The sequence below is a fragment of the Rhagoletis pomonella genome, unplaced genomic scaffold, assembly GCF_013731165.1.
Source record: "Rhagoletis pomonella isolate Grant_MI unplaced genomic scaffold, Rhpom_1.0 Rhpom_scaffold_00011, whole genome shotgun sequence".
NCBI classification, from domain to species: Eukaryota; Metazoa; Arthropoda; class Insecta; order Diptera; family Tephritidae; genus Rhagoletis; species Rhagoletis pomonella.
In genome coordinates, this window is record NW_023458565.1 from 17,928,677 (window position 1) to 17,956,305 (window position 27,629).

Genomic DNA, 27,629 nt, shown 5'->3' on the forward strand with positions numbered 1-27,629 from the left:
TGCGAGGGTTGCATTTTATTAACAGGGTTGCATCGCATGCGATGCAGAGAAATCAGTCTGTTCTTTGTAGGGTGATTGGTTCGGTTTTTCCAAACCGGTTCCCACAGGTTTTTCGTAGATCTTTAAGCGGTATTTTGAAATCATGATGTTTCTAATATCGAATAAGGGAAAATTTTTCTAAAATCCGGTCTAAATTTGAAAAAATAAAATAAAATAAAAATGAGGGCGTGTAGAGGAACTTTCTCGATTCTAAAAGTGAAAACCCCTAGAGCTCGGGGGCTTCTATATAAAAAGTTTTATCTTTCGCGCGATTTCAGATTAAAGATCTTTGCCCGCGGCGCTTAAAAAAAACAATACTTCGATAAATAATGAAAATTTTTTTATAAAAAGTTGCGCGATTTTTTATTAAAATTTTTCGCCTGCGGCGCTTTTTATAACAATCGATAATTTTTATTAAAATCAATACTCCGCCTGCTTCTTTTTTTATGGAAAACAGTATATCACTTTTAGAATCGGAAACATCTCTACATGCCCTCATTTTTACTTTTTCAATTTTGGACCGAATTTAAGGAAAATTCTCTCGTGATATCGATTACAACATTGCCATAATCATATTTATCAGCACTAATGTTCAAATGTGTTAATTGTCAGACAAGGCTTGAAAAGCCTGAAATAAGTTCGAAATTTGGGGCACCTTTCAAGCTTTTCGAACTTCAGTTGTGGGTCAGCTTCTATACAATTTCACTAAATCATCTTTCAGGCTTAAGCGCCTCAAACCGCGACGCCTGAAAACCTGCCTATGGAGCTTCAGCTTAAAGCGAAGCGCACATTGGCGCGATTCTGTCGTTGCGAATCCGCAAGCTCAAAAATTACAACAATGCTACCCATACATTTTAATGCGCTAGCGCACACTTGCACGACCGTCGCTGCGAATTTTTCGAACATTCAAGTTTCTTCTCTATTGACGCGTTCGAAACGCGGCTTGCAGCGTTTTGAAGGCGTCAAAGAAGAAGAAGAAAGGTGTCACAGCAATAAAGGCAAAGAAAAAAAAAACGTGTAATGTACAAAAACTAATAAAAACGTTCGTGATAATAGTATTTTGTACGATTTGGGCACGCCGAGTGCGAAAATATACGAAATAAAGGGAAAATTGAGTGAATTGTACATCGGAAATCGACGCGAAAAAATCGCGCAAGTGTGCGCACGTTTGCGGATTCGAAGTTAACAGCCGAATTCGCAACGTATTCGCAACGATGGAATCGCGCTAATGTGCGCTTCGCTTAAAGCTGAAATTTACATCGATATTTTCCCAAACATCGAAGCATGATCCAACTACACAAGATCTGACAAGTTGAAGCAAAAGAAAAAAAGGCCCGTCCACATAGAACTTTGGCGTTGCATTGGCGTTGGCGTCGCTTCAACAGCTGACTATGAATACATGAATTCAAATGCAGCCGTCCACATAGCCAAAATTCGACAACGCTCACGCCAACACAAAGCAAAAAGATGGCCAACTCTCAACTTTTCGCGTGCGTCGCTCGTCAGCTGTTGCAAATAAATAAAATTATGTGAAATATTTTTCCTTTTTGATCAAGTGCGGGCAAGAAATATCGTTTTTAATGCAATTATTGATATGAAATATTAATTTATCTGTCGTTAATATGTTAATTTAGTGATCCAAGGATTCGCTGCCAAGCGTTCATTGTAGCAAGCATACTTTTAACGTGCGTTCTGTCAAACCAACGCCAACGCCAAAGCCAACGCGAAAGTTCTATGTGGACCGGCCTAAAGGCTTGTAGCATCGCTGCGCAAGGCGAGTACCTTCACCGCGATGCACAAACAACACGATTCGCCATACACCATATAGACAATTACAAAAATTAACATTTTATAAATTTTTAACATAGACGCATTCAGTACGCGGTCTCTAGTCACTAATAGTGGTGGTGAACTTGGATTTTGAGACTATTTGGTATTCAGTACGCTGTCTCACGTCTCTAGTCTCAAAAAAAGTCACTAATTTGTCCGCTGGCTAAGAAAAGGTCTCAAAAATAAAAATATGTATGGAGAAAAGGTTAATTGTTTTCCATTTCATTAAAAAAAACGCGAATATCAAGCGAGGAAATTTTTCCAATAAGAATTTCGTTAGAAAATATACCAAAAAGCTTTAATATACAAATCCATTGAAAAAAATATATTTTTTTTTAACATTAAAATCTAAAGATTATTAAAAAAATAAAACTAATAAAAAAAAAGAAAAAAAAAATACTAAAAAAAAAAATTAAAAATCCTCGACTGTCCGTGTTGTTTTCACCACACATTTTTGGTGAACTTTTTGTGACTCTCCTACTGAATAGCCAAATAATCTCAAGTCACAAAAATAGTATTACACCATGAACCAAACATACAAGATCACGTAAGAACGCGACGTTGTATTTGAAACTGGTTTTGAGAAAAAAGTTTGTGAAAGCGGGTTCGTCAGCTGAGCGTTTGTTTACATCACAGGCACCACCATTTTACACTTCAAGTAAAGAAGAGTTAATTCAACATGACAACACATTTTAAAGCATTTTGTTGCATCATTTTACCTAAATTGTGCGTTTAAAGTGGCTGACAATAATTTTGGCTAATTTTGGTTTTCGTTGTTTTCGTTGCTTTGTTTACTTTTCGCTCGTTTTCCAGTGAAACAAGATGGCGTAGAACCCGCTAAAAAAATCGACTTTTTTCCCTCTCTTGTTCTTACGTGATCTTGTGTCTTTCATTCATGGTATTACACAACCGGCTAGTGTACTAGAGATGTCACTTTTCAACAAACATCGATACATCGACTATTTATACATATCGAGTGTCACCGTATATCGAGCAGAACTAAAAGAAGAAGCATAAAGAAATAGAAAATTCAACATTTTCAGCGATTGGCCCAGCCACAACAACAAATAAACATAAACGTACGCAATACAAAACATGTAAGAAAAGAAATTTCTAAATTTGTAGGTTGTTGACAAATTTTTATTAATTAGTACATGTGTATAAGCTTAATGTAATTAAATTTTTTTTTTGCAGAAAAATCAATAGTTTCTGAAAATTTACCACAATTACAAGTGCACTAGAAACTATTTGTTAAAGCATCACAGGGTGGACCGATTGGGGGTGAAAAGTGAAAATCCTTGGTGGCTCATACTCGTAACACTACTTTACACATCCTTGAAAACGCCTTCATTATATCCGGAGCCACCGTGCTTAGCTAAATTTGCTAATGTTGCTGAAGGTGTCAGTGCTCTTGGAGGCAGTGTGCTACATGTGAAGTGAAACTATGACGACGGAGAATAATATTCAACGAATGACGAAACTAATGATTGCCGACCAACAAATACAGCAAAATTCGCAAACGAGCACACCCGCACCGTCAAGTCATAATCAGCTGCCTGGTAAAGTGGTGATGAGAAAGCATAACAGCGGCAGCAGTAGTAATGGCGCAAGTGGCAGCAAAAACTCCCTTAACTATAATATGCAATTCAATGAAGTTGGAAACAGTGAGACTCCGAACGACTGTGTCGCTACATCGCCAACTTCGCCTGGCGAGATGAGCTCAAACGAACTGCGGCAACTAAAACGCGAATCAGATCCTCAATATTCACGCTTCGCAGATTATTTTGTGATATGCGGTTTGGATTTAGACACGGGCTTAGAGCCTGATCGGTTTGCAGGTGCGTCATCTAGCATTTTAAATACATACATATGCCCAAACATTATGCTAATTGATTTCTTAATTTCTTACACGCTATTAAAGGTGATAATTTGCATTGTTCGCCTCTTGATCGAGCCTATAAGAGTAAGCCGTTGGCACATTATCCCGAAAATGTGCCCTGGAATCCATTTGATGCCCATGGCATTTGTATGGTATGTTATGATATGCTAACATGCCTATATTTATATACAATTAAAAGTTGAACAATTTAAAGTGCCCATCATCAAAAGGGGGTTCAACTTGACTAAACTGTATGTACATATGTATTTACGTACATACTTGAGTACTACATAGTATATGTATGTACATATGTACCTTGTATGGAAAACAATTTATTTGCTTTATATATTAACATATGTACATATATGTATTCCATTGTTCGAGTATGTTTGTACGTATGTATGTGCATATTTGAAATCATGTGTAACAAAACATCTTGCCTAACAGGCCCTCAATTGATTTCAATTAAAGTTTAATTTGCTTCACTTCAACGATGGTGGGTAAGTCGGCACAGAATGAACAATAAAAAATTAAAAAATAAATGTAAGTTCGCAATTGAAAGAACACTGGCTCTATAATAGCTGTATGCCAAAGAGTTCAGTAGCGGAAATTGACAATTTATTGTATACTAACGCTCAAAAAAATATAATATGTTTTGCATTCTATGCGTAGTTGTCTAGGAGTGCATTCTTATTAAAAGACGAGTACCTCTGCCTACTGTACTTATTTATTTTAAATTATATTTTATAATGAATCTATAAAATTCACGAAGGGGCTGGGCTACTTACTAGGCCATTTTGACCCGCCAGAGGTTTAGACTTCGTTGAGTTTATAATGTTTTGATAAGATTTCATTAATAGTTGATTATTAAAAATTAATTGTATTTCGCTATTTATATAATGTATAATATGATTTATGTATACATATGGCCATCTGATAGTTTTTAATTATGTATGTATTTCAAGCTTTCACTGCCGCAAGGATTACGTTTTCGCACTCAAAAGCATGATATTGAGCCAAAATTTCATTCATTTGCCACTACCAGAGAAGATGGGAAGCGTTGTTATGGCTTTAGCGTAGTATTCTATGAAGAAATTCGCAATCGTAATATTTGCAGTGCAATGCACACATTGCAGGCAAGTATTTTATTGTAAAATATGTAGCCATTTTCTATTAAAAAAATTGGAATTTCAACGCAGTCCATGTTTATAACGGAGTTATCTAGCGGTCAACAAACCCATTCGCTTGGACGAATGAGAGAGAGTCCCGTCAGTCGTTCGCTACCGCGACATTTTAAAGTGGCCGGACAGTCGCCGCAATCAGCACAAAGCTACTACGATATTACAAAGGACAAATTATTTGTCGCCAAAAGTATTTCGCTAATTTGTCAAGTTCCGTATGCATTCGCTGCTCACGTTTTTCTCAGCAATTTATACAAGTGCGTAAATACAGACGTTTATACACATATGCATATTGCGCATTTACTTCAATAGTGTCATAATCCAAAAAATACACAAACCGAGTTGAGTATGCAGAAATTACCGATATCTCTTCTTCTGTGTTGTCTCACTAAAACAAAATATTTATTCATATGTATGTAAATTCAAAACCTTTAAGCCGTTTATCTCGAGTCTTGGGGTTTTTGAGTTATGACACTTTTGAAGTAAATGAGCGATATGTATGAAATATATTTAGTAATTGTATTTAATTAATTCTTGCGAACATGTCATAGATGTCTTCCACGCCAACCTGGACCAGGCATTAGTCTCGAATCCTATGTCTATAATATTCTGTATGAAGTAATGTTACCACAGCCGGGAAAATCAATACGAATTTACTTGCCTCCTTCTGAGCCGCACTTGCCGCCCTTAGCTGTGGTACTGCAGCGCCCAGAGCCAAGCTCTGAACTGCCATTACTCGACTTTCCATTACGATTGCTATTTACGTATCTTGGTGTAGAATGTGTTATACAGTTATTGACCTGTGTTTTGCTAGAAAATCAAGTCCTTTTGCGCTCAAATGGTAGGATATGCTTAAAATTGGCTTGAACACTTTGTGAAATCTCTTAATCATCACATTTTTTACACTTGTCATTTAACTTTTTCTTAGATTATCAAAAATTGATGATCGTTGGAGAGTGCATCACTTCCATTCTATTTCCATTTGTATGGCCACATGTGTATGCCCCAATATTGCCCGCTGCCCTCCATCATTTTCTAGATGCACCCGTACCATTTGTCATGGGCCTCCATGCTGATTGCGAGTCCGCTAACAAAATTGGTACTGAAGCTACTCTTTGCTTTGTAGATATCGATAAGAAAATTATACAACTGCCTGAAGAATTGCCAGTATTTCCACATAAAATCGATTTCATGGCGGAAATAATATCCATTTTGGATAAATTCGAAATAGAACGTGATCGTTCATATGAACCAATACTGAAAAACGGTTATGCGTCACGCGATCACGACGTTATGATTAGTAGTTGTACGTTGCCGTCCGGTCTGCAAGCGGCACGTCGCAGTAAAGAACGTTTTAGTCAACTGCAAGAGACCGTTTACACGCTGGCCGGTAGCGGTCATTGCAGTCCAACTGGTGCTGACAACGGCATCGGTCATCATCTCGAATATCAACCACTCATTGCACATCCTTCGAAAATCGAACATGTACCACGCATTGCCGATTTTTTGCGGCGAAAAGGTGTACGTACACAGTCACCAAGCGCTGTTTCGCTCAATGATGCCACAAGCTTTGATGCCGTCGACGCAACGATGTCGCCAACTAAAGCTGCCGCAGCTGCGCGTAAGGATTCAAAGACGACAACTCCTACGTTATCACTAGAAGAGCAATACTATCAGGATTTGCGTATAAACAATGCGCTGCGCGAGACTTTTCTCAATCGCTTTGTGCATATGTTTTACGCTTATGAATTTTTCGTCATCTACCCAAATCAAGCACGTGACGAATGGCTTTCAAATCGAGAGACATTACAAAATTTTGATAAATCATCATTTTTATCAGATCAGCCTGAACATCATCGCGCGTTTTTATCGCGCTTTCTAGAATCTCAAATGTTTGCAACACTAATCGACAACAAAATTTTGGCGATGTGGGAAAAGGAACCGGATGTTAATTTGCGTATATTCGACCAGCGCGTGAAACTCCTAAGGTAAGGGATTTGAAGAAGGAGAACTATTGAATTTTTTCGTTTTGAGAACTTAAGGATGTCAATAGTTAAATTTCTCTATATTTGTTGGATAGATATTAAGCGATATATGTAATTTTTCAAACCTATAGATAATAATCAAAATATTTGAAAAACAAGACGCTACTTATGATTAGCTTGAATTTCAAAATTCATTATTTTCTTCTCTTGTGTATTTATTTAGAAAGAGGCATGGTGAAAATATGATTTGCGCTACCAGTTATGAGCCGTGCGTTATGTCGCAGGATGCGCAACAGGTATACGAGAAGCGTTTGCATTGCATTGACATTGAAGTGACACCGCCTAGCGAGATACTCTCCAATAGAGCTGCCTACTTTCGCAGCTTTCCCATACTTGAAAAGTCTGTGCTAAATCAGGAATGTGCTTCGAGGTAGTGTTGTCGTTGTAGTCGTGTTGTTGACATACATACATACATACATACTATATAATAAAGCATATCCACTAAAAAAAATATCAAATTATCGAGTACCATGCACGCCATGTAAGGGTTGTTGGGTGGCCTACTTTTATCGCTTCTGCAGCGTGCGTGCATACATAGTATATACATATGCGTTGATCTTTTTTAGTTCACTGTGTATCTATCATTTGATATTTTTTTATTAGATCCTCACATGTTGCAATAATGTTTGAGCGAATGTTGTTTTAGTACAATGTTAATGAACACAATAATTATGACGTTGAAAGTGTGCATAGTTGTTTAAGAGTTGTAATGTATTAGTTAATTTTTTTTTATTCACTCGTATTCTTTGTTACTAAATCATCAGCACTACCAAGTAGTTGCGTCACAAATTTTAGTAAATATGTATTTATTTTGAACTGCGCATAATCAATGCAGGCTGATATTATTTTATGTTTTAAGAACAATTTTAAGCAAACTTTTTCCAAATATAAACTACAATAATATTTAAAAAAGGAAAAACAGCTGAGTGAGCAAAAAGTCTTCCACTAATAATTCTGTGAACAGTTATTTTTTCGTTCGTTTGTTAAACTAACAGTTAATGAAAATAAAATTTTAATGCGTTTTAATAATATTGAGTAGTAATTTTTTGTTTTGTTGGCATGAAAAAAATTGATATTAGTATACGAGAAAACTGTGCAGTTTTAATAGTTCATTTTATGTTAAAGTTAAATAAAGTAAATCTGATTTTAAACCAATATCCGCTTTTAACAAAAGTGTGCTCTATCAAACGACTATAACTACGGCCTAGGGTCTTTTTTTTGTTCGGGTTAAGCACTTAATTTTATTTTATTTTGCATAAACAATTCAGCCGCAATACTTTAACATAAAATAAACGATCAATTTCACTGTATCTACATATTGTGAATTCCACACCAAGGTAATATTTAAATCTAGCTGATCTTTTATCTTTTAATTTAAATTTTATGTAGTACATGTACGATTTTTTTCTAGTCGGCGTTTGATTTTTATGTACTTAATTAAAATCATAACAAAATAATCAAGAAAAAAAAAATTATATAGATTTTTAAACTGTACCTCCCCCAAGAAATTCAAATAATCCGCCACTAAAACATAACCTAACTTATAAGAAATTCTAATTGATATACCCAACTAACTTACGAAAACGCTGCCACAAATTCGCGAATTTTTTTCTTTTTTCTTTCTCGTTTACTTTTGTCCCGCGCATATAACTTACGTTTACAGGGGCAACAGTTTGCGACGGGTAAAGAATGGCAACAAATGGCGCGCCAAGGAAATTTCCATTGATCAGAAATCAACAAATGCGGTAAATCGTCTTTCAGCAAACCTGTCGACAGCTGAAGTCAGTCCAGCATTATTGGCGCAGGCGAATTGGACTTTTGTGGAGCGTCTACTTAAAGTGAGTTGTATTTGATGAATCATGACTCGAGTTATTTTATTTTTATTTTTATTTTTATTTTCAAAGTTATTACAAAGCTGTACCTACCAAATATGCTATTTTATTATATATTTTTTTTTTTTAGGATATCAAGTCGAAAACAAAGCGTATGCTATTGGAGAAGATGGGCACGGAGGCTGTAGCGTTGGGCCTTAAGGGTGACGGTGTTGAGGAAAATACTCTAATTGCGTCTTTATGTGACTTATTGGAGAAAATTTGGTCTCATGGTCTACAATCCAAGCAAGGTAAATCGGCATTGTGGTGTCATTTGCAGGCATATTTGGAGTTGCAGGATGTACGTGCCAATAATAGCACAACAACGACTATAGCAAATGTTGCACCCAAAACGATAGGTGGCAATAAAATTAGTAGCGGCAGTTATTCCAGCACAACACCAGGTTAGTATGCAGCTAGGTCTACGTATTTAATTTGCATGTGTTTTTTTTTTGCTCTAAAAACAATCTGTGTGAAAGACGACAATTTTTGGTCAATACTTAGGCTCGCCCAAGTCCATCAAAGTTGAATGCGCTCAAAAAGTAAAGATAATTAAATACATTAACTAATAATTTTGTTTTTTTACTAAAATTGCAATTATCATCCAACATAATTTGGTATATGGACCTTTTTTGTAGAGAATGGAAGTAAGCCAAGAAAAAAATTGTTTAGCACTTGAACTTTGATGGACTTGGGCGAGCCTAAGATATTGACCAAAAATTGTCGTCGTTCACACAGATTGTTTTTAGAGCATAATGAACCATATTTTTGCTATTACCAAACGAAATTCTAAAAAAGCGGATTTTAGGACCAGGCTAATGTACATATATTAGACCGTGCCACCTTACAAGCAAACAAAAATAGGTCGCCGAACACCCCTGATCCTTAAAGTACCATATATGTATTTGCGAGGTAGTTTCCATTGTTTTTTTTTTAGTTTTTGGATGCTTTTGGCAATACAATTTATATTTTTCTTAATTCTACTAGCCCGGTCAAGTTAGACATTCAAGCTTACAATAATTCGCATAAAGTTGAAAATTGGTAATAGTGTTGCGAACACCATTATGAATGAAATGTTAAAAAGTCCCCATTGATCCCACGCCTGAAAAAAAGTTTATTCAAGGGCAAAGGTCACATATCAATGAATTTTTAAGCAAAACGGTAAGATTTATCATAAAAATAGGTGAGACAAAACTTTAGATTATGCAATTATCTATAAAAACTGTTATAACATTTTTTTTTTAAGGATTACCATTTCTGAGATGTAGCCATCCAAAATGTGTTGGGGCGTTTTTTAACATAAATTACATTAGTTTACAAGAAATCCCACCTGTGGCTCTAAACCATCGCTGCCTATGTAAAATTTTCCGCCGAATCTGAATATGAAGCCAAAACATAATAAACTATAATAGTTTTTGAAATGTGGATAAATTTCGGTTTTTAGAGATGTGAAAAAGTGCACTCATTTAATTGCATTTTTTTTTTATATAGCTGGCAAATATTAAATTTCTTTCCACAGTAGTGATGCTTATTAAATCCTCCACGTAAACGATATTTTCCAACCGGTAGTTAGTAGTTAGGAGTTAATCATTCATTCATCGACAATTTTGCAAATAAAAAAATTAAAATAAAAAAAGTTACTTTCGCTAAAAATATCAATATGAAAGAACTTTAGGATTCTTGCACGCACCTCAAATCATGATCTTTCATAAATACAATAAGGGCCTTCTCATCTAAATAAAAACATATTAGAAATAGCAATCCTTAGGAAGAAAAATGTAAATTGCTTTCGAATCGAAATTCTTGGTTAGCAAAAGTTTAATGATTCTTGGCGAGCTTTAATTTAATTACATTAGGGTGGATCTGGTGGATAAGTACAAGGTCAATGAACTTAGGAACAAAAAAATAATATAATAACATCGATATGCCATTCTTTAAGATCCGATGGTAAATGGCGAAGATTAGACGAAAAATTTAAAAAGGCGACACCTACGTCAAGCCAAAAAAAAGGTTTCAAAAATTGCTTTGCTAAAATATTTTTGGCTACAAAATTTTTTCTGGTACGGTCTAATGTACATATGTATATGCAAGTCTGTCTCTGCATGTGCATATTATGTTCATTCATATGTACATATGTATTTGTATAAAAATGTACTGGTTTTCCTTAGCACTCGCTTGGAATGTAATGCGTAAACGCATGGACTGTGAGTAGTTCACCGCTCAATGTCTATATAAACAATAATTTATTATAACTTTTATAGATTTATCCACATTCCAAACGGATATCGATAATCCACCTAGCCCGAATCGCAGTCGTTCGCGTGATCGTAACAAATTTGTTGGACTCGAGCAACTATGCCCGTTGCCAGAGTCATTGGAGTTCGATGTCAAGTATGTAAAAAAAAAACTATACTACGCCACCATTAGATAATACGTACTTACAACTTTTAAAATTTTTACGCTTAGAAACGTACTGGCAATGGCAGATATTAAGACTCACATCGGTTACACACGCGCTTGGGTTCGTCTATCGCTTGAGAAAAAATTGCTTTCGCGCCATTTTAGAACTCTACTTTCTGAGGAGTCGTTGCTGCGCTCACTCTACAAACGCAATGCTTTTCTGCGATGCGAAGAGGAAAAAGAACAATTCCTCTACCATCTACTTACACTGAATACAGTGGATTATTTCTCATTTACTAACACGTATCCCACTACAAGTAAGCAGTATCAGCTTGAAGAATCTAAATTTTTACTTATTCATAGTATTTCGCTTGTATGTATAATTTTTATGTAGAACTACCTTATCGTGTAGTGATATTTCCTTCGCGTAAATATGGCTCCTATCATACCTCTAGCAATGTTTGGATAATAGTGTCGGGTACAATGAACGAGACGCAGCGTGTGCCTGTGCCTAAAGGATCTTTGGAGTTTATTTTTCATGTGAATTTCTAAAAATATTCATATTTATTGCGGTATAGTTTATAAACATGTTTATTTCCAGTATAAGAACCTCGGTTTATTAACAACAATGCGCATTGGCCACGATAACTCTGGGCCGTCACACAAATGGCTGGTGGAACATGTAGTTATGCGTAATGAAGCTACCAGCCATACATATAAGTAAGTGAATTGTACTAAAAGAGGCGATACTCGAAATTATTTACTATGCTATTTTTGAAATTACTCCAAAACATATAGATTTCCTTGTGGTCGTTGGCTCGGCAAAGGCGTCGACGATGATTCTACCGAACGTTTACTTGTGGGGCAACGCGTTTCCACCAATTCTAAGAATACTGAGGTGCCAACTGCTACGCAGACACCACCACGCACGCGTAGTCCAAGTGTACAACGGCAGGATACAGTGCCCACCTCGGAGTTGCAACACCAGTTGGGCAATTGTGTGAATGTTATTGTAAAATGGCATTATAAACCAAGTCGTGATCGCGATGTTGGCACCTTGACAAATTTACTTTGCGGAGATGACGGTTTGGTGAAATGTCTAGAGTGTATTTTCTTATGTGGATTTCGCTCGACTCGATTCTTTGGCAAAAATCTTTATATATGGGACTATTTTAGTTAGTAGACAAACAAGATTTTATTTGAAGAACTTTTTTTTTTTACTATTTTCTTTTTGAATTTAGCTAAAATTAAAGAGCAATTCGAGCAGTACATGCAACACGAACAGCAACAACAAATGCAGCAGCATTTGGATGACTCTGCATCAAGTGTGGATTCATCATTTAGTGATGGTAGCGGCGCAAATAGTTTGCAAAGGCGTGAATTGTCGGCCATTTGGCGTTACTATGTGCATTTGATGGATGAAATAAATGCGGCCGGTAGTCAATTGGGCAAGGATGGCAAATTTCAATTGCTCATATGCCTGAGTTTGCGGTAAGTAAAAAATACATCCCCAAGCCCTAGTAATTAATTGTTTATAAAAGTTAAGTATAGAGTTTAAATTGTCGACTAACGATAAATATGTATGTTGTGAGAAATTAGCAGATCCACGGTAAGTTGTCCTGCCTAAAATTAATTACATTCATACTGAACAACACAAATAAAGATTTTTAAGCTAGCGGCAAAAGTAGCTAACTCCATTTTTCTTCGAATTTCTCTTTATTACAATTTTGTGTACAGGACATGGATTACTATTGTAAAAAAATGAAGCGATTTTCGAGTATTTTATAAAAAAAAAAATTATTAAAGATAGTTTTCTAATAATAGTTTGCATTAGTTTAAGTGCAGTACAAAACTAACCCTAAACGAAATTGGAACAAAACTGAAAGAGAGTTGCAAAATAAGTTAATTTTTAATCTAAATTAATATCTTCCTAATTAAGAGCCCTGTTCATTAATAAATCTTATGGAAGGTGGCGACCGGCAACTCCTTACTGTAAAAACCTTCAAATCGTGAGGCACCTGGAACGCAAACTAAGGTCTTGCTACCTAAAAGAAACTATATAGCGTCTATTTTCGGTTCCTGAATACTTCAAATATAGCCTTTAACAATTCAGAAGCGTCTGTTGTGTTTTAGGAAACGCATTTTTGATATTTCTTTACGGCCCCATACCTAAGCTTCTCAATAAATATTTGATTTATTGGCATCTTTGCTGCTGTTTTAATTTAAAAAGATTTTGCTTGTACCTATAAAGCTGCCTATGAATTTTTCATTTAGGACCTTTTCCGTTAATATCTACGATATATGTATGTACATGCGTATATTTATAATTCGATGCATTTTTTTCAGCGAACATTTACTAACGCGCATGATCAAGCCCATGGCTATGACGAAGGTTACGCACGAGATGTACGAAGAGGAAAGTTTTCTTCGACGTAAAAATCTACTCACGTTTTTAATTCAAATACTCGAACCACTGGATGATTGCCACATTGTGCTTGAAAATTCAATTACTCAAGGAATTCCATCACAATGTTAATTTAAGTATAAACTAAAATCGCACACATGTACAATTCTAAGTAAGCGATGCATGCGCATAGCTGTCTGATTGAATCCTAAAAAAAAAGAGAACACAAATGATCTGTGAACTAGTTTTTTTTTGTGCAGCTAATGAAACAAGTCTTGTCCGTAGTCCCGTTTTGTAAAAAAAGTATATTTACGTATACATATGTACACTTGCTTATTTTTACAAATGGTCAAACTATTGTTTAAATATTGTAATATAGTACAAGTAAATCAACTGCTTGCCCAGTAACGCAAACCAAAGACTTCCGGCGCGATTATAAACTTCTTTGTTGTTGCATTTTATTTATAAATATATTTATTTAATTATTATTTTCTTATTATAAATGTGAGGCAAAGAAACAAAGACTTAAGAAAGACATTTCGTTTGGAAATTAAGAGTGATGTGGAATTTGTTGTGCAATTAATACTTAGTAGTTCATAAGCCAAAAATTCGCAGACCCAAAAGTTAAAATGTTTGTAAAATGCGTTAGAAAAACTACACTCGCACTGTGTCAAATACTTAGTGTAAATTTTTCTTTTTCATTTACGGCATTTGTTTGCCTTCATATTTATTCATATAATTATAAATTAAACATACTTTTTCCTTAATATACCAAAGATATTTTGCTGTATACTCACAAGTTTATTTAATTTTTTTCTTCATTATATTATACACAAAATTGTGTAACACAGCTATTCCTTTGTATGAGATTATTTACATTTTTATATGATGGTAATTTTAATTTTGGTTTTTCATTTACATATCTATGTACGTATGTATGTTTGTTATAAAGCCTTACGCATGATTCAATTTATTTTTGCTATAAAATATATTATATACATCTTATTGAGGTGTATATCTTAAGAATTACATAAACATGTACTTGCAACATTCGAATTACTTAACATTTAATACTCAATTGTTGGCATGTTCTTAATACCAATTAATACATACATGTAAACACCTAAATTGTGAATCTCTGCAAATTGTAAAGACCTATGTACTAACATAAAATTTAAAAATACAAAAAATGTGGGATACAGTCGTTAATAACGATAACTTATTTGTTTTAATAATCTAATTTTTCGAATTAAATCTGTGTTCATATGGAAAAGTAGCCTATGTCGAAAGGCTTGCTTTAGTATAATGTGGCATTCGCAGCATACGATTGCGAATGACTCACTGGCGCCAAGCTGTTGAAGAGCTTGTAGCAAATAATAAAGCCAGCTTATCGAAATAAGCTACTATTCCATACGAACACAAAAATATAGTCAGGATTGAAGCAATTAAAATATAACCATATACACCACACAAGCTGGTTGTCATAAAGATCTTTCTTTCCGTTCCGGTTCGCAATATGTGAAGTCAGAGATTACTTATTTATTATATTTTTTTTTTTAATCTAAAAAATCTAAAATCTATAAAAAGTGTGGCAGTAATGCATGTCCGAACAAGAGGGCGTGATTGTTAATAAATGAATTTTGAAATTATGACATAAAATAAGGTGAAAATTCACACTATTGTTGTAATAAACATTTCTTATAACACTTTAAATAACGCTACTGAAGTAACAGTTCTCGGCAGAAATTGAATCCGAAGAGGGGGTTAACGGTCCGCGATCGGCCCTGTCTGTAAATGTACATTTTGTACATTTTTAGGACATGTACATTTTTTTATTTACAAATGCACCGAATATGCAAATGCACGAGCATATGCACAAGATCCTGAACAGCCCTAGTGAGTTTCATCAACATATACAATTCATATTTAGTAGTTGTAATATGGTAAGCCATAGTTCATGGATGTACGTTAGTAAAGATGCCATATGTATGTTTACCATAAACTTTTATGAAATAGGCCCTCGGAATACAACCCTGTTGCCTTCGAACATCGAATTTTGATAAAGAGCAGAGGAGAAGAAATGTTCATCTATTTCATTTCTTTTCGAACGCGATACGAAACAAAAGTGTGCGAAAGTTTAAATTCTGAATAATTAATAATAAAAATAGTTGTTACTATATGTTTTCTTTTTAATTTGGAAAAATGTATAAATTCTCTAAGCATTTTTTAAAAGCACAAAATGAAATCATCAACGCTAAGTGAAATTTGAGTGTAAAATTTTCCTAATCGATTTTCTGTTGGCTGCTGCAATTGGATTTTTTACTAGAGTTTTATCTGAGTCACGGTGAAAGAGAAACAAATAAACGAGATATAAAAGGAAGAACAAGAAGGTTATAAACAAATTTTGAATTGGATTAAATTACTGTAAATAACACGATTCCGGTTTAATACAAGGTAAGGAAAATTCGCAAACTCTTAATTTTATAACAGCCAAGGCAAATATTACGTATTTGAAAGATTTTTTGCGATAGCAGCTAACGCATATGTACATATATATGTATGTACGTTTGTATGCATGCACGACTATGACTGGAGGAGGGACTCTGCACTAGCGACTATCACAACGTGGACGGTTTTATATTTTGCCACGAAGCCACCTTGCAAACTGTCTAGACACTAGAGACCTAGAAAACCGGGCGTGCGTTTGTCGAAGTACATACAGTTTATGACGAAGGAATGCCATAATATTTTTAGTTTTGATTGCATAATGTTTTCCGCTCACTGAGTGAAACACAGAGCAGATGCATGATTTAATAATAACAAGCAATTAATAAACAAATGAACGTAGTATTGAAAGTTTAACCATTATGGCTGCATTTCTTCATTCATTCTGAACGTTTGGAATAACCTTTTTTGTTTACTTATTCTTTAAAGGGAGTGTCTATTTACACGCGCCACGGTAACTGTTACCGTAGATCCACGGTAACTGTTACCCTTCTTAAAATGGGAAGTGGGAGGTGCCATCGCACACATAGGAAAGTATACCCGGCACAATTTCTATCTGGTTACTGTAGAAGAGTGTAGTCCTACCTATCCAGAATCGAACTCCCTTGGGCTAACTTAAATACACTCATCTAACACCCCTCGTGACATTGGTTCCACTCTATCGAAGCACTGATTTTTAATAAACACTGAAACGTGCAAAGTAAATTTCAAATTATCCTTTTTTAATCGCTTGCCCTGTTTTTATTTTTTTTGAATTAAAGGAATCTGAGCATGCATAATACTTGATGAAATGTAATCGACGCAAAATATATATGTATGCAACTATGTAAATTTTTTTTTACGAGAAGGAAGCATAGAAAGCATGTTACCTGTCAGTGTGGGACTTTAACCTGAACTAAACCTCGTATTCTCCAAGTACCGATCCAACCGGCATCACCGTCAAGTATTTCTTCGGGAGGACATACATACTTACATACATTTGTACATATATACTTACATAAATATGTCACAAAGAAATTGTTATCACATTTTTTTTGTCTTTTGCCACTAAAGGTTACTCTTTCGCAAAATTGAATTGTGTCTGAGCGAGCACTGAAAAAGATCTTCAAGTTGCGTTAAGTATTTGAAAATAAACGTTTGGGGTATTCTCACAGCGTTGCCGTAGGTGTCGTATTGTGTACGTCGTAAACCTTGAAAGCTTAAATAAATGTTTAGAAGACTTGAAACCTCAACCAACTATTTTTAACACTGTGAAAATTCATAATTTGACTTTTATGGTACCTTATATATCCCCGTAATATACATATTTTTTGCTGTTTAAAGTTTACGACAAACAACAATACGACACTTACGATACCGTTGCGAATACCCCAACTGAACTTTGTTTTTGAATCGTATGATTTTAATTAATGATTAATAATGCAACCATCAATTATATTAAACGCTTTCGTATTATATTTAGTACACTATTGAAACAAACAGCAAACATAGTATGTAACAATATACTTTAGCAGCAGATATCAAAAGTAATCGTTTGACTAAGCGTTAGCACATTACATTTAAAAATTTCCTTTCAATCCCACAAAATACATGTACTGGACATTCTGTGGAATTTATACTGGTTATGTAACCATTTGCGTAGCTTCAGCCATCTCGGAGCACGTTATTGCCGTAAATGAAAAATATATCAAAGATTTTTCATTGTCAGTAATCATTCATTTCATTACTTATAATGCTTAAAATTATTACAATAATACCGAAGATTAGTACCACGGTAATTTAATATTAAGATAAAAAACAAGTAAGAGCAGCACTGTCTTCGGCTATGCCTTTCATGAACATCTGCAAATTTTAGTTTGACAGATTACTGATTTTGAATACATCTGCATTCAGAGAACAGCTTTGAGTATGATCGAGCCTTTTTGATCGCACTCACTAAAAATCAAGCACAAGCGAACGCCACTCGGCTACTATGTGTTCGATCGAGATGCATACCCGACAGCTGCTTTGGTTACGAACGAGTCTGTTCGATCACCATCGCTATAAATTGAGCACAAGCGAACACCACACTCGGACACCCGCAGCTAACCCGAAAATTTGTGTAACAATGAAACGGACACCAGAACATTGCGATAAAATGCAGGACAACAAAGAAATTTACGCTGAAGGTAACTGGCGCCAATATGTTCCCACAAAGCATACGAAAATGTTGTTGCTTTGTGCTTGTGCATACGCAATGAAAAAATTAGAAGCGAAGTAGACAAAAATGTGTTTGCATCTATTTCGTATAGTTTCGCGTGGAAAGCTGTGTGTGTATATATTAGAACACAGCCTAAAACCTAAAACTATGTAGGTACATAAATACTTTTACAAAAAATAAATGTGCTCCGAGTGTATAGGGCTTGGGCATTGCCGATCTACACACATTTATACCTAAATGGATGTAGGCGTCGTGATGCCGCGTTTTGTATGAGCAAAAATATAAGAAATGGTTAAATGTACACTTAAACAAACTACCGAAAAATTCAACCTTCTCTTTACCCTCTACGCACAAAAACTAAGAGCACCGCGATGAGAAGGCAACATTTTTTGTAGAAACAAAAACGTCATAAGCCAATCAAGAAAATTTTGTGCACACTCGGGTTGAAACTCGAACACCCGGGTATATTGCGCTGCAAAGCACCCGAACCCAATCAAGTATGTATGAAAAGCAATCGGGTGTTGTGGCCAACATGTTCGTCTTGAGCTCAGTCGATAACGAACAATACTTCTGCTCGTATACAGAGAACGATGCAAAGCGGGTTTTGTTAGATGATCGAGTATACACGAAAATCATGCACCCGCTGCAGATGTCTGATCTGCATACATCGATAGAGGAGTTACATACTTATATAAAAAATCGCCTCTAAACAATCAGAGGTATGGAGGATATACTTTATATGGCACCAATCTAAGTGATTTTCACTGCTATGTGATCGGTATGTAAACCGGTAACACAATTTATTTTGTTTAGTTTCCTACATAAAGGAGATATATCGCAAAAACTGGTATCTGAACAATCAGTGCTATAGGAGATAAAGCTTATACAGCATAGATTTTGACGATTTTCTCAGTAGACTTTGTATTATTATTTATAAAATATCTTACGAAATTTATCGGTTTTAGCTGTTCAAATAAAGGAGTTTTACGGTAAAATCCCATATCTGAACAATCAGATGTATGGAAGATATATGTTGTAGTCACCCGATCCTTGTTATTTTCACTGTAAGTATTCTGTTAATAATGAGTGAAAATGGTGCGAAATTTCATGTTCCTAGCTGCATAAATGGAGGAGATATGATAAAAGACCTCATATCTGAACAATCAGTTGTATGGGAGCTGCAGGTTATAGTGACCCGATCTTCGTTATTTTCACTGTAAGTCTTCTGCTGATAATGAGTGAAAGCAGCGCGAAATTTCATGGTCCTAGCTACATAAATGGATGAATTATAACGAAAAATCTCATATCTGAACAATCAGTTGTATGGGAGCTATATGTTATAGTTATCCGATCTTTTTAATTTTCACTGTAAGCTTTCTGTTGATAATTATTGAAAACAGTGCGGAATTTCCTGTTCCCAGCTATATAAATGGAGGAGTTATAACGAAAAATTTTATATCTGAACAATCAGTTGTATGGGAGCTATATGTTATAGTGGTCCGATTATTCCGGTTCCGACAAATGATTAATACATTATAAAAATACACCCACCTACCAAATTTGATCCGGATATCTCGAAAACTGAGAGACTAGATTGCATACAAACAGACGGACAGACAGACAGACGGACAGACGGACAGACGGACATGGATAAATCAACTCAGCTCGACGTTCTGATCATATAAGTATACATTTTAATGGGTCTATCTTTTTTTGTTCTGGTACTTACAAACATCGGACCAAAGTTATAATACCATTTCATGCTCATGAAAGGTATAATAAGAATTAAGACTAAATAGCACGTAGTACATCATGTCAAACATAGCCTAAAGAGTAACATTAGGCAAAACTACACTACCGGACAAAAATATTTGCCCAGAGGATTTTTCACAACATATGCAATATTTTTTTTTCCGATGATCTATTATAAAAATATGGTTAATGCTACTACAAAAAACATAAAAATACAATTTATAAATCTTGTGCGAAGCTCATGAAAATTCTATAAATTTTCGTGCAAGTTTTCAACTTTTTGATCAGATTTTTAATATTTTTTTTGCGTATGCAGTTTTGTAGCCCGCTAAATTTTAGTATAATAAAGTGCAAGTAGGAAGTAGCTAGTACCTCCCACCTGCTTTTGGCATTTTTTCACACATTTTCTTTCATAAAACTTTTCGAAAATCCTTTATATGGAAAAAGTTCAATCACTGGCCCATAAAATCTCAAAAAATAAACGCAATTTTTTAGAATATTCAAACTTTATTTTCAAAATTTAATGGGCTACATTCTCATATATAAAAAAAAAATAGAATTAAAAGATTGAAAATTTGCAAGAACATTTTATTGAATTTTCTTGAATTTGGCACAAAGTTTAGAAATTGTATTTTTATGTTTTTTGTTATAGTATTTTCCTCCATACAAAGTATGAGTGAAACTTTTTTATATGAACGAAGATGCGTAGAACCGTGAGAAAAAAATATTAAAAATTTTTATGAAAATTCGTTGAATTTTTCTTAATTTTGTATAAAGCCTGAAGCCTGAGTTTATATGATTTTGTTTTAATCATATACCATATATTTATAAAAAAAAAATAAAATAAAAATTTTGCTTGAAAAATATTGTGAATATTTAAAAAAGAAATGGTGCATACAGACTTTTTCTGTTAAGTGTACTAAGCGGACCTAAATAGAATCAATGGAAAAAATTAAAAATTAATAAGTTAACGAAACTACGAGTACAAAACACTGTTAGGGCCAGTTTTTTAGTGTGAGTTTAAACTTAGATCAAGTAAACTGCGTTTAAATTGGAAAAAACTGGCCATTAAAGCTGCTTTTATTTAGACTTGCGAATATGCCCTGGAATCGAGTTTCAGGTACGAATAGCATTGATGAAAAATAGTCTTGTAGACGTTAAATAATTGTAATTCTGTACAATCAGGTCAGTAAGACGTGCACACTTTGGGAAGTATATATGTACAGTCAGCGTCAAAAATACGAATACCCTGACGTTTTTCTTTGTTTATATTTTCCATAGCAATTTTTTTATTTTTTTTTTATTTTTATAAAAATATAGTTCATTCAACAGGAAAAAAACAGCAGAATCAATTTCGTATGAATCTCGGGCAAAATTCAAGAAATATCAAAAAAATTTTCCACTTTTCAATTCCATTTCTTAGAAAAATTTTGAGTATGCAGTTTTGTAGTAAAGTCTTCGAAAAAAATTTGCAAAAAGAAGAAAATAAGGAAAATAGGAAAAATGTTTTCATGTATGATTGCTGATCACGGCTGCCAACTATCCTTAGCTATGAGGTGCCATATTGGAAATAAAAAGATGTCAAAAAGTGTCAAATAGAAAACTAAAAGTGCAAAATTGTTTATTTATTATTTTTAATTGATTTCTTTTTTTGCCATTTAGCAGTAAATTAAGCAACACAGTAAAGTACCAAAAGAAAGTAAATCAGTGCTGTAAACCTTAGAAACTAGAAACTTCTAGTTGACGAAAAAGTAGTACACGCGGTAGACTTAACAAAAATGTATTGAAATATTATAAGGCGAATTCATATAAGGTGGTAGCGGTAGTACAAAAACTAACATGTTTTTTACTTTTGCTTTCGCTACACAAATGTCAAATTTCAACTAGTCCTCGCTCAAGGAGGAAGAGGGAAAGAAAATTACAACGCTCTTACTTCGCGCTCACTCATAAGCAGTTTTGAGATATGTGTACCGACGCGAATTAAAGCAGCTGTTCTAGCAACACCACCTTATATGAATGCGCCTTGTTATAATACTATTTTTCAAAAGAGTAATTTTGACACCCTGTGTCAAATTGAAAATTTAAGTTCCATTTGAAGTGAAAAGGGCCAAAAATGGCACGGTTTTAGCCAAGTTGGCTGAAAAAGGCCGAAATTATTTACGTACTACTTGTAGGAGTCCTACTTATGCTTGTGATTATGAATGAATAAAAGTATTGGTATGCACATATGTATGTTTGTATGTATGTATATGTATGTATAAATGTCCATATTAAATAAATTAAGTAAATATCGTCACTAGACACGTATAAAGGCGCACTAGTGTTTTGACGGCGAAAAAAGACGCGTAAAAAATTTGACAAAAAAATACGCTTAAGAAAAACTTTGGCGAAGAAAGACGCGTGAACATTTTTTGCGAGGTCAACTTTTGAGTTCGCGTCTTTATTCGTGTCTAGTTACGATATACACTTAGATTCTCCGTAAAATCTCGTATGGTTGTTGATTTACGAGAGTAAAACTTCTTCAGTCAAATAAGTATCGTCATCGCTTAGTTTCTTCTTCGCCGTTTTAGTGTTGTCCGGGTACGTGGCGTGACAGCTTTTACTTCGTACCTTATCGCGATCATCCGCTCTTTGCTTGTTTCGACATACTTGTTCATTAATGGCTTTTATTTAATCAACACTTGTTCACAATATGTTTTTGCTTTACATTAGTCTGATTCAATTGATAATCTTCAGTATATAAATGTATGCATGCACTAGGGTGCCTATCGAAAATGTTTTTTTTTTTTTAATTTCAAGACCCTACCCCCTAATTTTATGAATTTTTATGAGAAATATTATTGCTTACTTTTATAGATTTTTTTAAGGACATTTTAGAGGTCGTGACCTGTCGATTTAGGTCAGAAAATACGATTTTGTAGATTTATGATCTGAAAAGAGGATATATAGGCCTTTAAAATGGTATATAACAATCTATTGCCGGACTAGGCTTGTGGGGATTTTTTATCGGGTAAATAAAAAAAAACACCCATATTTCTCTTAATGTTTTAAATTTTGGCCATCGATAATTTCTACAATTTCTAAATATCTAAAATTAAATCTATTTTCAAATAAACTGATACTTCAGTTTTTGCAATCGCATACAAATTGTCGAATTTAGGCGACTTTTCTTAAATACGGCCGATATATTATATGTGTATATGTACCGGACATTCATAGTTTTTGAGCAGTGTGGCTAAAGAGTTTATCAATATGTATTAAAAATTTATATATACAATCGCTCTTTAGCAAAGAAGTGGTTTTTCAGGAATTTTTAGGAAAATAGGGGTGGCACCGCCCACTTATATGATATATGCGTATCTCAAAAATTACTTGCCCGATCTCGACCAAATTTGGTATACACATTGTGCTTAGCCTCCTTATGTACCGTCTCGAATATTTTTGAAATCAGACAAAACCTACTCCTACTAAAATATAGTTGGCTTTGAGTTTTTTTAAATTTCCGTTACGTTGGTGGAGCCCGTGGTTTTTGTCCGATTTCAAAACTTTTCACTATGGCGCTTAAGAAGCCTAAGCGCAATGTGTCTACCAAATTTGGTTTCAAACTTTATACAAAATTTAGGAAAATTCAGCATTTCAGGAAATTTCAACTATTTATTCCGAATTTTTAGAAAATTTTTGGGTGTGCAGTTTTATAGCCCATAGTCTAATAAGTGCAAGTTTGAAACGGCTAAAAAATCGCGTTGATTTTTGAGAATTTTCTAAAAATTCAGAATAAAAAGTTGAAATTTTATGAAAATTTGTTAAATTTTCCAAAATTTTGTATAAAGTTTGAAACTGTGATTTACACACTTTTGGTTAAAGCTTAGACGATATTTTTATATAAAAATAACAAAATAAATTTAGCTCGACAAACATTACGAATATTTGAAGAAAATCAACACGTGGCCATATGTTTGAGACACTGTATATTTTCCCATTATTTTGCCTTATCATTGGGAAAATCTCGAAATTTTAGCACAATGTTGTTTATTGTATTTGTGCTTTATAATAGTTTTAATTTTATTTTTAAATACGAGTATTAATCACATTTTTGATTTGCTATTGTTGTAATTTTTGCTAATCAAAAACAGGGAAGCTTTTATATATGTAAATAAAAGATTATAAATGTGCTAAAACCCATTTTCTGCGGCGATTAAAGTTATATATCCTCTTTGCAGAAGTAATTTATTACATAGAGGAGCTCCTATTTTAGGGCCTCAACTAAATTTAATTCTATCGTTGGTATGCTGCATTTGAAGCTGCATATATTAATAAGAAACATTCGTAGGAGCACGCCGCGAGAGTGCAGTGATTTCGCCACTTTGATGGTTTACCGCTATCAACTCAGAACTACTCAAACTCAACCGGGCGGGAGTATAAGTAGTGGCCAAATTGACCAACGAAAGTTGTCAAAAGTTGTTGCTTGAACTAATCAGCCCCTAATGTAATCATATAACACTAAGAAGAGCTCAGAGGGCCGCAAGTTTCGGTAAGAACTATAGATGCTCTCAATGTTATTACATATCTATTTCCTATATACATATAGACTTTCATATGCAATGTCTGCTGTAAGATCAAGAGCTTCCGTATAGAAAAAAATGTTTGTGGATCCCACGCGCAACTGAAATGAGTTATAAGCGTTTGAAGAAGAGTGTCGCATGGCTCTTTAATTCTAAATCACCGTGTACCGATAAAAAGTTCTAACTTCAAAAAATAAAACGTTATTTCACATTTAGGGCCAAGCTTTTTAATTTGACATCTCATTTTTGAAATTCGAAGAAACGGTGCAGATCTGATGACCTTCACAAAAAATGCCTTCGCGTATTATATACAGTGAGCGCCAAAAATAAGTATCCTCTGACGTTTTAAGGATTTTATTTTTTTTTATTTTCCATAAAAAAATGTTCTTATTTTTGTATAAAAATATAGTTCATTCAACAGCAAAAACCACAAGAATAATTTTTTTACATCATACAGAACTCGGTAAACTGCAAGAATCTTTCATCTAAATTTAAAATTTTCCAATTGGCGCTACCATTTCGTAGGGCCTTGGTTCAAGCCCAGTTACAGACAAGAAGAAATTAAAAGAAAACAGAAATGTTTTTTCTAATAGCTGTCGCCCCTCGGCAGGCGATGGCAAACCTCCAAGTGTATTTCTGCCATAAAAAACAACTTCTCATAAAAATACAATCGCCGTTCAGAGTCGGCGTAAAACTGTAGGTCCCTCCGCTTTGTGTGACAACGTCAAGGCGAACGCCACAAATCGGAGGAGAAGCTCGGCCAGACACTTACATATCTAAAAAAATTTTAGTTTGCAGTTTTATAGCCCTTTTTAGTATAAAAAGTGCAAGTTTCAAGTCGCTTAAAGTTACCGTGATTTTTTGAGAATTTTCTTCGCTGAGGGTGTTGTGTACCTTCTTCCATATAAACAAGTATTTTTTAAGCAAAAAACCAAACCGACTTCAATTCACATGTACAAATTTAAGAGAACTGTTAATATCTTCATGATCCAATGATCGGATCTGAAACAAAATTAGTATGGGACCACCTTTTCTTTTCAAAAATATTATAGCCATCGGTTTACGTGGTCCAAAGTTATGCGGTTTCATACATAAAAAAAAATATTCCGACGAATTTATAACCTCCTTTTTTTTTTAAAGTCGGCTAAAAAAGGTTGTGTTCATGCATTCAAATATTTGAGTTCAACTTTTGAGTTCAACTTTTTAAACAATTGGCAAACATTTACAGACATTTTGGTATTCCACTTTCTTCTGGTCTTTCCGAATTTTCTTGTTTTTTTTATATTTTGACACTATGTAGTAGTCGGTTTACATGGAATCCAAATTACGCGAGCGTCAAATTTAGAGCAAGAGTGATCTTAAAAGTGACCTTTAGGATATATGGGAGAATATACCCCAAGATATTACCCGGGGCTTTGTTCACTCTATGAATGGAAGGCTTAGAGCCACGTCTAAGTTCACGTAACGGTGGAGACTTTTTTTATGACTGAAAAAAATGCAAAGATCGACTTTAAACGTAATTATTTTATAGAGGGATAATTTTTTAGTCGAACTTTTTAAATTCTTAATGACATTCTACCTTATTTTGAAGAAATTTCATTTTATGTAGTTTATAAAAAATTTTATTTAGAATTGTTTTCAGAGTGAAAAGTCAAACCGCAACTGGCAGTTAACAGACGATTTTCAGTACAAAAATTGACCGTTCGACGATTTATGGCTTTTTATCACCGCGGTAAACTCTCATTCTCCTCTCGCCCATAAAAAATATGTTTTCAGACGTATGTACATAGTGCCTCGGTGCTTCTTACTTTGTGTGTTGTCTTTATGTTGTATTCTGTTTATCACACTGAACTGTCAGTTTAACAAATTCAATTTCCCATTCAATTTGGCTTGATTAGAACTATTTTAAGCATAGCCCGAGCCATCCATTCATATCTATTCATCCAATTACATGCACGCAAATAAGTAGGAGGTGGGTGCTTTCAGCTGATATCGGTAACATATGTATAACAAAAAGATGATTGGCATTGAAATGCATTTTATAACTCTTATTTATTATTCAACTAACCATATATTACGTAGTATGTATGTAGGTATGTCTGCATATTTGAAAGCTAGAATTTCATGACGCACAGCGATAAGACACCTGAGTATTATAGTGTTTGTCCTAACTGCTGAGGTTTTATGGGTGTTTTTACCTACTTTTCCTTGAATTGTTGAATATATATTTTTGCGATTTTTTATGACGCGATAATGTCCAATTTAATTGTATTGACTAGTGTTATTTTTTCTACAATAATACCTACATATATTGAAACAAGTATTGTGTGCACTCTCACCAGGCTGATTTGAATTTTCTTCAACATGGAAGTGATACAACCCACCGCAAAATTAATGCAAGGTTTGCAATTCGCCGCCAGTAAACACCGCATGCAACGTCGCAAGGATAATGAGACTCCCTACATCAATCATCCCATCAATGTGGCTACCATACTGGCCGTAGAAGGTGGCATTTCCGATGAAACTGTACTCATTGCAGCACTTTTACACGATACGGTGGAGGATACCGATACCACATTTGAGGAAATTGAGACACAATTTGGTGCCGGCATTTGTAGCATTGTGCGAGAGGTCACCGATGATAAGTCATTGGAGAAACAGGAACGCAAGCGTTTGCAAATCGAACATGCGGCAACGTCAAGCAGCAAGGCGAAATTGGTGAAGCTTGCAGATAAATTGGATAATTTGAGAGATTTGGGCAAGAAGCCGCCTATCGGTTGGTCGGTGGAGCGCCAAGAGCAATATTATGTTTGGGCCAAGAAAGTAGTGGATAATATGCGTGGCACGAATGCTGAGTTGGAGCAAAAATTGGATGATATTTTTAGGCAGAAAAATTTACTTTAAAGTTAATTTCTTGTTGGAAATAAAAAATGCTGCATTAAATAAAAGCGCATAAACATT

General features: G+C 34.5%; 2 protein-coding genes across 5 annotated transcripts; both read left to right on the top strand.

Moving 5' to 3' along the window:
* Positions 1 to 2,799: 2,799 nt before the first annotated feature.
* Positions 2,800 to 14,867, top strand: LOC118746756 (DENN domain-containing protein 5B). 4 transcript variants are annotated; one of them, XM_036480663.1, is made up of 18 exons: positions 2,800 to 2,990; positions 3,064 to 3,707; positions 3,791 to 3,900; positions 4,714 to 4,884; positions 4,948 to 5,186; positions 5,481 to 5,770; positions 5,858 to 6,917; positions 7,138 to 7,344; positions 8,638 to 8,812; positions 8,937 to 9,249; positions 11,014 to 11,049; positions 11,107 to 11,236; positions 11,312 to 11,562; positions 11,640 to 11,785; positions 11,847 to 11,965; positions 12,044 to 12,420; positions 12,487 to 12,736; positions 13,592 to 14,867. In XM_036480663.1, the coding sequence occupies exons 2-18, from the start codon at positions 3,314 to 3,316 to the stop codon at positions 13,779 to 13,781; spliced, it is 4,458 nt and encodes a 1,485-aa protein (XP_036336556.1). In that variant the 5' UTR covers positions 2,800 to 2,990; positions 3,064 to 3,313; the 3' UTR covers positions 13,782 to 14,867. The 4 variants fall into 4 exon arrangements, with proteins under 4 accessions (XP_036336556.1, XP_036336557.1, XP_036336555.1 ...); XM_036480664.1 differs by having other exon boundaries at positions 2,800 to 2,948; XM_036480662.1 differs by having other exon boundaries at positions 2,801 to 2,966.
* Positions 14,868 to 15,502: 635 nt separating this feature from the next.
* LOC118746759 (guanosine-3',5'-bis(diphosphate) 3'-pyrophosphohydrolase MESH1-like) lies at positions 15,503 to 27,616 on the top strand. The gene is made up of 2 exons (XM_036480668.1): positions 15,503 to 16,103; positions 27,011 to 27,616. The coding sequence occupies exon 2, from the start codon at positions 27,033 to 27,035 to the stop codon at positions 27,570 to 27,572; it is 540 nt and encodes a 179-aa protein (XP_036336561.1). The 5' UTR covers positions 15,503 to 16,103; positions 27,011 to 27,032; the 3' UTR covers positions 27,573 to 27,616.
* Positions 27,617 to 27,629: the final 13 nt, after the last annotated feature.

Excerpts from the sequence above, each read along its gene's own strand:
- LOC118746756 (XM_036480663.1), top strand. The coding sequence starts at position 3,314 with ATGACGACGGAGAATAATATTCAACGAATGACGAAACTAATGATTGCC. Across the intron at positions 9,250-11,013 it reads TTATTCCAGCACAACACCAG|CACTCGCTTGGAATGTAATG; the intron begins GTTAGTATGCAG and ends GGTTTTCCTTAG. Across the intron at positions 11,786-11,846 it reads CTTTGGAGTTTATTTTTCAT|TATAAGAACCTCGGTTTATT; the intron begins GTGAATTTCTAA and ends GTTTATTTCCAG.
- LOC118746759 (XM_036480668.1), top strand. The coding sequence starts at position 27,033 with ATGGAAGTGATACAACCCACCGCAAAATTAATGCAAGGTTTGCAATTC.